Raw genomic sequence first — 14,932 nt, 5'->3', positions numbered from 1 at the left:
TGTGCCTGGCAGACCAGCTCACTGCAGCCAGGCAAGTGGAGATGCCAGGTGCCAAGAGCGGCTCCTGGGTATCTCCATCCAGTCGCAAAAAGCGATTGGCACCTGGCTGGTTTAAAACAAATTGCAATCGCCACTAGAGTGGGTCCTAAAATATGTCTCTGTCACATGTCAAAGGACAGAGTAGAGATGTGTCTCTTCAGCACATGAATAGGTTCCTTGTCTAAACAGTGTACCATGTTACCTGAAAGTATAAAGTTCAAGGCATCCTCTCCTACTACCATCCTGATCCTGGTATAATAAATCAGAAAACAACCCAAAATACTTTGTGAACCAGACCTCAAGGCTTCAATAGGAAAACTTTATTTGGGGCCAGGGGGGTGGGGTGGGGTAAAGAGAATAGCCAAGCAACTGTACTCCTATGTCCCAGAAGATAACTTGCAGCAAAATCCCAACCATGTCTGCTCAGAACTAAATCCCACTGAATTCAATGAGGCTTACTCCCAGTTTAAAAACAGTTTAAAACAACTTACAATCACAGAAATAAAGTGTTTCCTAAGAATACAGTATGTTAGAAGCCAGGGTAAAGCGGTGTGCCTTCAGCATTCACCAAAACCTGTATAACGAAGACACACCTCTGTGCGAAGGGAGTTCCACAACTTAGAGTCTGCCACAGAGAATGTCCTCTCCTGGTCTGCCACTACCGCAAGCTTCTGAGGTTAGAGGAACTATCAAGAAGTTCCCCTCTGCCAATCTCAGCATCCAAGAGGGAAAGAAGTGGTATTTCAGGTATTTGGGGCCTGGACCCATTCTAGGGCTTTAAAACACTAATGTGAGCACCTTGAATTAGGCCTGGAAACCAGCTGGCAATCAGTGCACTTATTTTAAAACTGGAGTTATACGAGACTAAAAGCGAACCCCAGCCAGTAATCTGGCTGCTGCATTTTGTATTGCTATTTTAAGAGATGAAACCATGTGCTCATCCACATGTCTACTTGCCCCATGCCTAGAAAGCACAGGTCCTAGCAGTTTTCCAGAAATGTGGATGTGCCCTATGTTTGCTTAGATCAGAGGGGGAGGAAGCTGTTCCTTTCATGATGCTGTTGGACTCCAACTTCCATCAGCCCCAAGCCAGCATGGCTGCCTTTCCCGACTTCATTTGGGCAGAAGGATGAACAAAATATAGTCATGTTGAGCCAAAAGAAAAAGACTCCAGAATCCAAAATTGGGCAATACATTCATTAGGAGGACCAACCAAAATATCACAAAGTTGTGGCATACTCCCATGTTCTCCAGGACTCTTCATTAGGTGAGATGTTGCACAAAGCACTGGGGGGGGGGCAGAGAGAGAAAAGGAAACATACCAATAAATTAAAAAGTACAAAAATGTTTATTAGGCAACAAGGCCCTATTCCCCTCAGAGAGTTACAATTCCCATAGTTGCCTGCAAAGAAGCACCGGTTGTTAAAGCACTCTGGGAACTGTAGCTCTGTAAGAGGGGAAAGGTGTCTCCTGAAAATCTCAGCATCCTTAATAAACTCTAGTTCACAAGATTTTGTAGGGGGAGCCATGACTGTTCAAAGTGGCCCGACATTGTTTTAAATGTGTAGTGCATATGCAGCCTCAGTTGTGAGATGGGAGACTGCTGGCCGAATGGAACATACTGTTTGAGGAAAGGTTCTGAGAAACTCAGAAGCATGCCACAAGTTTGTGACATTTTGATTAATCCTCCTAATAATATGCACTACCCAACTGTAGGTTCTCTAGAGCTTGAAAATCCAGTAACTCAAGAATTTTCTTGCCTAGGCAAATGTTGTTGTCTATTACTGACAATATTTTCCTGTGCAATGAAGTTTTTTTCCTAAGACAAATAAGAAACTTGTTTTCCCACCAGTATTTTAGCATCATAAAACCCAGGAAGAATTCTTATCTCAGGAGCAAGATACCAATTTGTTTCACTTAATGATAAAAAGCTGTCTCAACTTTAGGGCTGCCCTCTCGTTTACAACAAGGTCTGGCAGCTCTAACCAAGAATCCCCCTCCAAGCATGGACAGTATTCCTTTCCCTCCAAGGGAAAGATAATTGTAGTAGTAGTAATAATAATAATAATTTTTTACTTGTACCCAACCCATCTGACTGGGTTTCCCTAGCCATTCTGGATGGCTTCCAACAGATAAAGGCAAAGCATCCCTGAGCAGGTGCAAAGTGCAGTTGCACATTCCCACTGAACACTGCACAAATTGGTGTCTCATGGTAAGGTTTGCACTGGGTAACCCTTCACATACCCATGAGTATCCCAAAAGGTTCCCAGACACAAAAACCTGCTTTGAATCTGGCAAGATAACATAGCGGTTTGGGACAAGCCACAACTGCGTGCTGAAGAGTGGAAAATGGGAGTGGGGATACCATATTACCTAATGGATTGGCACATCTCGAAAGCACTTATCATAAACCTAAAATTGCTCGTTGCTATTCACGTATTTCAGACAGGGGAAATTAAAAGGGGGAAAGGTAACAAGAAGAGAAAGGAAAAGAAATGAAAGCACACAAATACAGTACTCCCCAAAAAAGTTAAGTACTTGCAAAGTTTGTTGCCCTCAAAGAGCTATCTGGGTGAGTGTTAAACCAATCCAGCAGGATTTTAATTACTTTTAATGATAACTATCACAGATAGAGAACTGGACTTGCATCTGAGGGACCTGGGATCAAGCCCTAGCCCAGCAATTGGTTCACTCCCATCATCTTGGGCAGTACTAAATGTACTCAGTGATTAAATGCACTCAGCATTTCATGAAAAATCTGCACCTAGAAAAGCTGAACTCTGAGACCTGCCTAAATTATGCAAACCTAATGGGGCTGCAACCAAACTGAAGAAATTTTAGCTGATTAAACTGTGTGAGTGCCAGGAATCGATTCATTGATTACGCTTGCATGCAAGTCCAAACAGTAGCTTTGGATCAAAGCCCATCCTTTTGGATCATGCACCTGTGCGTCGCAGCGGGCATCATCTTAGAAGAAGCATTCTCTCCTGTATGAGAAAAAAGGAGGGATGCCTCTGTAAAGATTGTACTTGCCACCTGCTGTTCTTTGGAAGTACATGTACTAAATAGTTATTATGAGTTCATTTAGATTGTCACCACATTGTTAGCTGAGCAAAGGCTTTTAAGCCAATTTACTGACTGATCAGTCAAAACACTGCAGCCCTGAAATTTAATTGTGGTCACATATTTTGCACAATTTATTTAGCTTTGGTTAGCAGCAAGGAGAGAGGGAAAGAGAGAGAGAGATGGAGAGAGAGAGAGATGGAGAGAGAGAGCACAATGCAGGGCACTGTGCTTAGTTTCATCTCGGCATAGTGAGAATTCAACATCATCTGCCCAGACGATTGCAAAGCCTCAATGAGTTTCTTAAGAACCAGAAACCTGTTTCACTTCAATTTTGACTTTTCTATATTAAAAAATAAAATAAAAACGCTTGCATAATGCAATTGTGCACCAAACCAGTCCTTGCCTTGGTCAAATTACTGTCTCTCCGGTTCAGTTCTCTATCTCTGTGGAGAACTTGCAAAGGAGACCTTCCCAGTGAATCATCCCATGTGAGTCAGGTGCATCTCCCATTGTGGCCTCCACCATCTGAGGCAGCTGCCTCATCTTACGTCATACGGTCTACTTCCTGCCTGCACAAAGATTGTTTGATTCTTCCTGCCTGTTAAGATATTCTGGGAGACTCTGGGCTCTGACTTGCTACCATCCAAAGTGAAGTTGAGGGAACAAGGCCTTCTCCATGGTACTGCATAAGATTCTGAACTCCTCCTCCAGAAAGCCTTGTTTAGTTCATTCCCTTCCAGCCTTCAGAAAGACTGTTCACATTGTTTTGTTTAAAAGTGCATTTGAGCCTGCCTCATTCCCAATTATTGTTCATAATGCTGTTGTTTTAATACTCCTCTTTTAAACTGAGGTGTGTCTTAAACTCTGGGAATTGTAGATCCCTCCATGAGCAGGTGCAAACCAAAAAACATTACTGAACCAAAGGAATCTACAAGGATCCTTTAATGCAGTCAGCAGTGAACCAGCTGCTTCCTGAAAACATGAAACTGTTTGGAAAAGCTCCGCCTCTTCACAATTTGAAAGCATCAGGCATAAACTTTCCTCGACACGGATGGCTTAAAATGCTTATTATGCTGTGTAGCTTAAATCTGACTTGCAAACATTCCCAAGGAGCTGAAATAATACTAGGTTGTCTCATGGTGCAACTCCAGCATATTAATATAAAGTTGGTCTGAACCAAATGCTTCTTCCAGGACAGTTTGGCTCCAAAGACTCCTACAGAGTAGACTCTCTGTCTCCACAATGTGTTCTTTCTTACTATTTTTTACAAAATTCAGGTCATAGGACAGCCTGGGTTTCTCAAGAGACCTGACCATCAAACCACCTTCTCTGATATGGCTGGGGAGTGCTGCCAGATTTTTCCAAACCTAGCATTATTTTGAAGATCCAGCCCCCTGTGCAATGCATAAGAGATAAAGAGAGATGTCTCCTTTCATATGGGTCAAGAACCAGACATTCTGATTCCTGTCAATTCAGCAGAGCCTCCATAAGTGTGTAAAAAGCCAAGCATGAAAAGATTCCAATAGGGGCCCAGGAAGCACACAGAGATGTCTGATCCCTCTGTCTCAAGAAGCTCAGTGTAGTTCATCAATATGCACTGACAATCTTGGCTTGAGTGAAGGGAGAACAGAATCCTTTCTCACCCACACTCACCCCATAACAGAAGATACAGTATATACTCTCCAGGAAGAAATAATGTTCTCGCAACATGCACCAGAAGTTTCTTAGTTAATTCTGCCTCTCTATACAGGATAATCAGATAACTCTAATATTCTTTATGTGAAGACAACATTTCTTCTCACTGCTTTATTACTTGGAATTTGTTACTTTAACCCACATGCAACTACTGCACTTATTCTACGTGCCTACTTTATAGTTTTGTTTTTCATCCTTTACTTTTATCTGCTTTTTGAAAATAAATGTTCTCTCTGTTTTATATACATTACGGAATGAAATAAAAAATATTTACCCCCACCCGCCAAAACTAAAAAATTACTCTGCCTCTCTGGGAATGTTCACCTTGAAGATATAAGGCAGGGAAGGGATCCCTGATCCTGCAGATGCTGTAGGACTACAACTCCCAACATCCCTGGCCATCCAACTAGCTGACCGGGGCTAACAGGAGTCTCAGCCAAAGAACTTCTGGTGGTAACATCAAAGTCCTGGCCAGCAAAGAACTTGTGGGCAATTCAAACCAGGATACAGATACAATGGACCAAGGAAAGCTTGCAATCAAAGCCAAGATGCCAACTGCCATCTCCAGTTCTTTCCCCTCAGTATCTGATAATAAAGAGATATTAGCACGAGGAGTCCCACTGGATCAGTCCAATGACTCTTCTAGTCCATCATCCTCTTCTCACAGTGGCCCACCAGATGCCCATGGGAACCCCTTCTTTCTGAACTTTCTTTTAATGTCATGATTTAAAGACACCAACAGAATGCCCAGTATACCTGAAGGAGTGTCTCCACCCCCATCGTTAAGCCCGGACACAGGTCCAGCGTCGAGAGCCTTCTGGCGGTTCCCTCACTGCAAGAAGTGAGGTTACAGGGAACCAGGCACAGGGCCTTCTCGGTAGTGGCTCTCGCCCTGTGGAATGCCCTCCCATCAAATGTCAAGGAAATAAACAACTATCCAACTTTTAGAAGACATCTGAAGGCAGCACTGTTTAGGAAAAATTTTAATGTTTGATATTTAGTTGTGATTTTAATATTCTGTTGGGAACAGCTGCCCAGAGTGTCTGGGGAAACCCAGCCAGACGGGCAGGGTATAAATATATCTACATCTACATCTACTACTGCTATTTTATCTATCTATCTATCTATCTATCTTTGGCTGTGACCACCACAACACCCTATCAAAGCTTATTCCATAGCTTATGTATTCCATAGTGGGACACTTCCTCTCACTTCATCCTGGACCAGGATAAACAGCTCTGAAAATACTAAAATTCCAGTGTTCTGACAGGGTGGAGAATTCCTCAAACAAAAAGACCAACAACAAAGGAACCCTGGGGATTTGCTTACATCCCTTTACAGCTCCACCCCTCCCCCTGGCTCATTCTCACACTGGGTTCACCTTGACCCACCATTCCCCATGCAGACCATCATATATACCTATTGTGAGGAACCTGTGACCTCTTCAGGTGTTACTGCACTACAACCCCCATCAACCCTAGCAAGCATGGCCAATGGCCAGGAATGATGGGAGTTATAGTGCAGCAACACCTAGAGGGCCAAAGATACCTCACACTCACACCTGCTATACAGTCATACCTCGGGTTAAGTACACTTCAGGTTGACTACTTTCAATTTAAGTACTCCGCGGACCTGTCTGGAACGGATTAATCCACTTTCCATTACTTTCAATGGGAAAGTTCACTTCACGTTAAGTACGCTTCACGTTAAGTACGGACTTCCAGAACCAATTAAGTACTTAACCTGAGGTACCACTGTATACTCATAGGGAACTCAAATCCCTAAGTGCTGGTCATCTATCCACACACAGAAGGGGGTAGCTACAGGCTGTGGAGAACACTGAGGTTTCCAGATGTACAAACACACACATACACACTTAAAAAAAACTCAATCCAAGCCTCACCACCCACAAAATGGGTGGCTAACTGCTGGAGGGCAGAAAAAACACCAGAAAACTAGGGGGAGAGGGGAGTGAAATGCAAAATCCTAGAGAAAGGCATAGCTGGCCTGGTGGAACTCTGAACAGCTGCACTCCACCGCTGCAGAATTTTGTTGCAGGCCCCACTTCTACCCTTTCTAAAGCCCAAATATTTTTGCTGCTTCCCACTCCTGTATTCTCTACCACGCACTGACTTTTAAGTGCCTGGAGGCTTACTCTTGTGTTTTGAGGTTTGATCTCACAAAGAAAAAGGGGCTTAAGGCTGGGTGTGAAGATCAGCATAAGGGGGATGGCTAAGCTCAGAACCCTGAAGTCTTATGGGAATACCATCTCAAACCTTTAATAAGGCCTTTCACACACCCAACATGCAGTGCTAACCAAGATTCCCACACCCACAAATAGTACAGATTCATCTCCGTTAAACAAGCCCCTGACAAACCATGCATCCATCCCACTTGCCTGCCTGCCTCCATCCAGGCCCTGCAGCTTCAGGCAACGTCTGCCACTGCCACCTAATTATGGAAGCCAACACCTATTGAAACAGTCTGCTTCGTTTCACACAGGGAAACCTTGCCTCCAGTTACTCGGTTAGTACCAAAGCCAATTCACACAACCAGATTGGTGTGGTAAGAAAAATGGACAGTTGTGTGTGTATTCATTGCTCCACCACAAAACCAGTTCGAGTGCTTCTTCTGTTGTGGAGGGAGAGTGGCTCATAGGAAGAAACCATAGCTTTGTGGCAGAACTATGGGAATCCCTACGGTATTTTAGAAGCACCCAGTAGCAAATGATGGAAACGATCTTTGCTCAAGACCCTGGTCAGCCAGCCACTGCCAGTCAATGGATACTACTGGGCTAGTTGAATATACAGCCTGAGTCAGTTTACAACAGCCTCCTAGTGTTTTGATGCAAAAGATACTGAAAAGTGAGTTCAGAGATGACACAGTGGGTGAGGGATGCAACTGCGGTAAAACAGCAGCTCAGAGCACGTTCTCCATATGTCACTTTGGGGTGTGTGGTATTTGCAATGAATCCTTACTTATGAACATACAGGAAGGAGCAAAACAGACACAAACCACACAACACAAGCAGCTGCTGCTGCTTCAATCAGTGCCCAAAATCCCACCCCGCCCCTTCTTACCTTGAGCTTCTCAAACCGGTCACTCAGGGATGCCACCTGGTGATCCCGGTGCCGCCCCACCAGTTTGCATAAGGCACAGATGAGCTGGTCATCAGCCACACAGTACATGTTCACTTTCTCGTTCTCATGCTCAAGGCAAGTCAGCCCACGGAAGTGGGCGTCCGGCACAGGCTCCACCAAGCGGTGGCTGGTGAACGGCTTCTTGTTGGGGTGTGTGGCCCGCAGGCAGCGGTCGCAGTAGGACACCTCGCAGGTGATGCAGGTCTTGACAGCGTCACGCGGGGGGTCCTGCTCACAGAACTGGCAGGCTATCCTGTCGCCCGCCGACATGGTTGGGCTGTGGCGGTATGGCCGCTCACGACAGTTCTCGCTGGGGGAATTCGGCCCACTCAGGGAGGCCTTCTGGAAGCGGTCGATGATGTTCTGCAAGGTCACATTGCGCTTGAGGCCCTCCAGGCCCCGATGGTTGAGGGAGATGACATAGCGGCAGGTGGGGCACTGGAAGGCAGTGATGGGCTCAAGAGGCTCTCCGGAGGAGCAGCTGGAGACCAGGATGCGGTGGGCACAGCTGGAACAGAGGCTATGAGCGCACGGCAGAAGGAGGGGGTCTTCAAACAATTCCAAACAAATTGGGCAAGTCAGTTCCGACTCCAGTGTTTCCATCTTTAGTTAAAACAATCTGGCTTCAGCACTAAAAACGAAGGAGGCAGGTTAGCCACCTGGGAAAGAAAGAAGGGCAAGAGGGGACAGTGAATTATTTATAGACTTTCATTTATCGCCCTCCCTCCAAGGAGCTCAGAATGGCATTTTTAGCCTCACAATGACCCCTGAGAGAGAGAGAGAGAGAGCACTCACATCTGTACTATACATTTAAAGCAGGATCATATACTTTAAGCAGTCATAGTTTCCTCCCCCACAAAAGATCCTGGAAACTATAGCTTGTTAAGGGTACTGAGAATATTAGGGATCCCCTATTCCACCCACAGATACAGATCTCATGATCGTTTAACAGTTAATATGTCTCTGCGGTAGCTTATCTCAAAGTTTTTAGTGTCTATACGCTTATTGCATTTATAAATCTTAAATTTACTGTTGTTCAATGTTTTAAATTTTTGTGTTCCTTCTGGGATTGTACCCCTAAGTGTGTTTTATATGCTGGTCTCCGAATGCAATAAAATATCTATCTAAACAGTTACCGTATTTTTCGGACCATAACACGCACTTCCCCACTAAAACGGAAAGGAAAAAGTCGCTGCGTGTTATGGAGTGAAGGCAGCAGCTTTCGACAAAGGCGGTGGGGTAGGAGCTTTTGCGAGCGGAGCGCGCTAGCAGCGGCATGGGGGACAGGAACATGCAGCTCTTCCTCCTCGGAAGCCGCTGCCCGCCGCTCGCAAAAGTGGAGCGCGCTGGCAGCAGCTTCCGAGGAGGAAGAGCTGCTCGTTCCTCTCTCCCCCATCGCCACCTGCGCGCTCCGCTTTTGCAAGCAGTGGGCGGCGGTGGCAGGAGGGGCAGACGGGCTTGCCCCTGGAGAGTCGGCAGCAGCATCAGTGCGCTCCTTTCGGGGCTCTGATGCTGCCGCCAGCTCTCCCAAGAGTGGGGGGCAGACGGGCTTGCCCCTGGAGAACCAGCAGCGGCAGCCAGCAGCTGAGGGTTGAGAGAAGCGGCCCAAATGCTGCTGCTGCTGCTGCTGTTGCTGCCGCCTCCCAGCCTTTTAGAGGAGGAAAACCAGGGGCAATTTCCCCCCCCTTGCTTTCCTCCTCTAAAAACTAGGTGTGTTGTATGGTCTGGTGCGTGTTATGGTCCATAAAATACGGTAATACCTTTGTGAGGTGAAGGGGGTCTCTTCACTGGTTAAAGGTAAAGGGACCCCTGACCATTAGGTCCAGTCGTGACCGACTCTGGGGTTGCGCGCTCATCTCACATTATTGGCCGAGGGAGCCGGCGTATAGCTTCCAGGTCATGTGGCCAGCATGACAAAGCCGCTTCTGGCAAACCAGAGCAGCACATGGAAACACCGTTTACCTTCCCGCTGTAGTGGTTCCTATTTATCTACTTGCATTTTGACGTGCTTTCGAACTGCTAGGTTGGCAGGAGCTGGGACCAAGCAACGGGAGCTCACCCCGTCACAGGGATTCGAACCGCCGACCTTCTGATCAGCAAGCCCTAGGCTCAGTGGTTTAACCACAGCGCCACCTGGGTCCCTGTCTTAGAGCAACATAAAAAAAGAATTAAAACAACTTAAAATCACAATTGGAACATGCCCTATAAAAGATCTATTTCAAGTGTCGAAGAACAGGGTAACAAAATGCATGTTCAGCATATGACAAAAACTGTACCATGAAGCTGGGAGAGGGAATTTCACAACTTAGGGGCTGCAACAGAGAATGCTCTCATCTGGGCCACCCCCAAATTTCTGAGAGTGGTGCAACTCTTAAGAGGGCCCTCTCTGCTGATCTTAAAACTCAAGAGGGTATGCTGGGAAAGAGATTCCAGGGGTCGAAGCTTCTGCATACAAACGCATGTGCTCAGTTACTGAGTTGCAATTCATTCCCCTCTGAGCTATGGTCCCTAACCTTCACTGTACATCAGTGCGCGTGGCTAAATACTTCCATGTGGATATTCCACAAATTAAAAGGATCTGAATATTTCGAAATGACACATTTATGTAAGTTAGAGATGGCCATTGATGGCCTACAAGAAAAAACCACAAAATTCTAATTCATATTAGCTCAATCATAATGTTACGAAACAGAGTGCAAGCTTTTGAGTTCCCCGGAACACTTCATCAGATGTTGAAAAGGCATTAGAGGGAAGGAGAGAGGGAGAGAGAGAGAGAGAGAGAGAGAGAGAGAGAGAGAGAAAGTGTGCTGCCGTTTATCAAGACATAACCTTTTTTTGCTGAAAGACTTAAGATGGTATACGAGAGGAGGTAGCAGACAACCAGGGGTACTTTTGCTTTCAAACAGAACCCCAGCCATATGGATAGAAGCAAAAAAAGAGAATGATTTCCCATTTCTGCAAATACAACACCCAAGAATTACTCAGATATCTTTCTTGAAGTATGGAACCGCGGGGGGGGGGGGGATAAAGAGAGAGATTTGGAAAGAGATTATTCAACACATTCTGTGCAAATTGGCAAACTGTGTTTTGTTGTTGCTATTGTTACACACCACCCCCAATCTCTGTCAAATGGAAGCAAGATTCCAGGGATTCCAGAAGCTAACCAAGGGTTGTGTTTCCATTGCAAAATCAAGGCACAGTGGAGTTTGCTTTGTCTTAGAAATGTGGTTTGTTCACACACATTTACAGCTAAAGCCTTCCACGGAGGGGGCACACCTCAAGAGTGTCTCTTGCTGGTCCTCTCGTAGCTTCAACCAGCTTGGGTCCAAAACAGCAGCCAGCCACGGCCCCCAGCCTCTTAGGGCAGCCTCTCCCAGTCAGCATCCATGGAGTTCTGCCCAACTTCCTGCTGCTTCTTCCCAGCAGCCTTTGCAGAAAACAACTCTTCCCCTTCCGCTTCCAGCAGCCCCTCTGTCATCCTGGCAACCTCCGTTTCAAAAGCCTCTTGCAAAAAGCACTTTCTTTCCTTTTTTTCACTATGGTGACATCTTGCCCCCTGTAATCCTGACAGCCTCCCCCTTTCTTGTCTGATGCTGAATGCCTCACCTTTTGGCAAGATAATGACTCTGCTATCTCCCCTCTAAAGAAGCCCAGCTCCCGAGGAAGCTGGCTTGATTTCAAACCCCATATTTACTAATTTCAGGTAATAAGGGCAGAACCTCGCACTCAGGAATTTTAAAGAATCCTTGCCCCCCCTGCAAACCCAGAACACTATCTATTTGACTTGGTAGTCACTTGCTGCCTAAAGGTGTCTAAATGATTTACAATGTATTTTAAAACATAAATGCATTATAGGGCTACTGTGTGTGTGTGTGTGTGTGTGTGTAAGTATTGGGAAATAAATAAATTATTTATATATAGAGAGAGAGAAAGAGAGATAATTTATTTCCCAATACTTATATACCACTTAACTGTAATAAAACTTCAAAGCAGTTTACAAAAAAATCAAAGCATTCAAAAATAATTAAAATCAATTATAAGTTTACAATGCATGTTGACATTCTACCCGTCTGGGTAGCCTTGTCTAAACAGAAATGTTTTTAACAGGCATCAAAAATAATACAGTGAACGTAACCTGCCTGATGTCAATAGGCAGGGAGTTCCAAAGTGTGGGTGCCACCACACTAAAATATCAACTTGTTACAAATGTGGAGTGAGCAAGCCCTTTTTCCCCCCAGCTGGAACTCACCGGAACTCAATTCCGGCACCTCCCAGGTGGGTGCCACTCCTGAACAAGGCAGCCGTTCATGGTGAGTTCCAGCACCTCTTTTTCTAGAAAAATAGCACTGGGAATGAGCATTATGTGGTACTTGTAACAGTGACTGTTCTGCAGATCAAAGTGGCTGAGTGAGCTTTTAGAATACATCTGTATCAGGAAATTTTTAATGCCTAATGTTTTACAATTTTTATGTACTGGAAGCCACCCAGAGTGGCTGGGGAAACCCGGCCAGATGGGTGGGGTACAACAACAACAACAACAACAACAACAACACACATACACACACACACACACACACACACACACACACACACACACACACACATAGACCAGGTACTGTATTTGGATCTTGATAAATGTGCCGTGGGTGCCAGCACAAAATGTCTGCCACAGGCAGTAAAAAAAGGTCACAGTACTCCATAACTGAGAGCACCATCACAAAAAGTGCTGCACAAACCCACATATACAGAACATACATACATACACCAACAGCAACATTAAGCTTTGGCAACACTGCAACAAGTACAGTGTTGGGGCACTCCCAAGCAGAGGCGTGCCAATTTGACAGATCCACACCTGCAACCAGCTGGCTCAGGGATGAAGCCTGCACTTCCAACTAGTTTCATAACCCTGTCATCTCTGCTTTGGTTTTTGCGGAAGCCACTTCCCATCCTTCAGGTCTATTGCACAACCAACAGTGCAGGAAGCTTCCGGGATTCATTCACTTGCTCTGGTGAGGGTCAATGACTCACCATGCTCATGTCCCACTTTGCAGCCGTGTGCAGATACTCTTCTCGACCAAGAAAATAAGTAACTGTTGGGAAGTAGACATTCCTCATGTCACATATGCACGGAAGGCCATACAGGAACATAGGAAGCTGCCTTCTACTTCCCATGAATCCATAGAGCTGAGCAGTCTTCAGCCACGCCCTTTAACCCAAACATGCACTGGGGGACAACTTTCTAGTCTGGTTTGTTTTTTACCATATATTTGTATGGTGGAAATGCTGCTGCTGCAACAACCCACCTTAGAATTCAACTATAACCACAGTGTTTCTCAAACCTGAGTCTCCAGCTATTGTTGGACTACAACTCCCATCATCCCCGACCACTGGTCCTGCTAGCTAGGGATGATGGGAGTTGTAGTCCAACATCAGCCAGGGACCAAAGCCTGAGAAACACTACAATATAGAGTCCACAACCCACCTACTGAAGCTCAGTGACCTAGTTCAGTACAGCCTACACTGTCTGACAATGGGTCTCCGATATTTTAGTCCGGGGTCTCTCTCACAGCCTAGCCTGAAGGTGCCAGGGTTTTAAACTGGAACTGCAGTGGTGGAACTGCAAAGGGTGTGTTCTACCACTGAACCCTCACGATCCTTCCCCCTCTTACCCACATCTCCCTTTAAAAAAAAATTACTGAAGATTTCTTTCCATGCATTTCCAGGGATAGAGGGAGAGATTCCTTAAGAGGTCTCTGCTGTGCCGTCTCAACCCCTCCCCCTCCTTCCCATTCCAAGCTGTTGTCTTCAAGTACCTCCTACTCCTTGTCTGAATCAGGGTGCTCAGAGGGAACCATGACAAACACAGCAGGCTGTTTGTTGCAAGTGGGACAGATCTCTCTGTCCCTCCTCTGCCAGTCTCAGCAGGCTAGTAGAATTTTTTTCAGGCTAATTGCCTTTTGTGGCTCCAATTACAAGACAGTGGGTGCGTAGCTGCCAAGTTCTCCCTTTTTTAAGGGAAATCCCCTTATGCTGAATAGGCTTCCTCGTGAGAAAAGGGAAAACTTGGCAGCTATGAGTGGATGGAAGACCATAAGGCTGGCAGCAGCTTCCCAGGGTTTCAGAAATGAGGTCTTCCCCAGTCTTTCTTGGATATGTCAGGGATTGAACCTGAAGCCTCATGCATGCAAAGCCGTGCTCAACCAACAAGCTTACAGCCATTTCCCCATAATTTCCAAATTTCCTATTCAAGCAGCTTCAAAAAAGAAAGGAAAATGAGAGGAAAGGCTTACTTAAATCTTCTTCTATTGGTGGGAGGAAGGGGGCATAAGCCGTAACGCAGCCTTGGACAACCTGCCCCCTCTAGATGTTTTGGACTACAGCTCCCATCAACCACAGCCAACTGCCTGGGGCTGAAACATCTGGAGGGCACCAGGTTGGCCAAGGCCAATGTGAGACTTACATCTATGACACAGACAGTGAAGTGGTTTATGGACTGTACCACTTCATAGATGGCAGGTAGTTCATATATGGATTGCTTCCCCAGGCCAAACAAAACAGCAGCAAAATCCCCACACGTAAAAATGATACCAAAAAATATTCTACCCTGGGCCTTCTCAACACACTATTTCAGGCACCCCAAAACTTCGGCCCTCCAGATGTTTTGGCCTACAACTCCCATGATCCCTAGCTAACAGGACCAGTGGTCAGGGATGATGGGAATTGTAGTCCAAAACATCTGGAGGGCCGAAGTTTGGGGATGCTTGCACTACTTCCTCATGCACAGAGATTTTAAAATTTTATCTTTGTATGGAGAAGCACTGCATCATGTGAGTCCCAAACTTGCACTCTCAAGTGATACGACCAAGGAACAGACTTAAATCTTTTTCAGCTGTTAACGAGCCCATAAAAACAAGCTCTGCTTGGAAGACCTGTTACATTTCACTTCCCTTACCTGGAAGAACAAGCATTCTGCATTTCTCTCATAGCAA

At 45.7% G+C, this 14,932-nt stretch overlaps 1 protein-coding gene across 1 annotated transcript in view; it reads right to left on the bottom strand.

Annotated features, from left to right (window-relative positions):
* The window catches only part of MID2 (midline 2), a 184,324-nt gene that overhangs the window by 128,266 nt on the left and 41,126 nt on the right, over positions 1–14,932 (bottom strand). Inside the window, exon 2 of the mRNA XM_035113295.3 lies at positions 7,881–8,599. Within this exon, the coding sequence (XP_034969186.3) occupies positions 7,881–8,543 (663 nt within the window). The 5' untranslated portion in view covers positions 8,544–8,599. The remainder of the gene's footprint in view (positions 1–7,880; positions 8,600–14,932) is intronic.

The sequence above is a fragment of the Zootoca vivipara genome, chromosome Z2, assembly GCF_965207765.1.
Source record: "Zootoca vivipara chromosome Z2, rZooViv2.hap1.1, whole genome shotgun sequence".
Lineage (NCBI taxonomy): Eukaryota > Metazoa > Chordata > Lepidosauria > Squamata > Lacertidae > Zootoca > Zootoca vivipara.
Note: the sequence above shows the minus strand (reverse complement) of the source record. Positions and strands in the feature narration are given on the sequence as shown.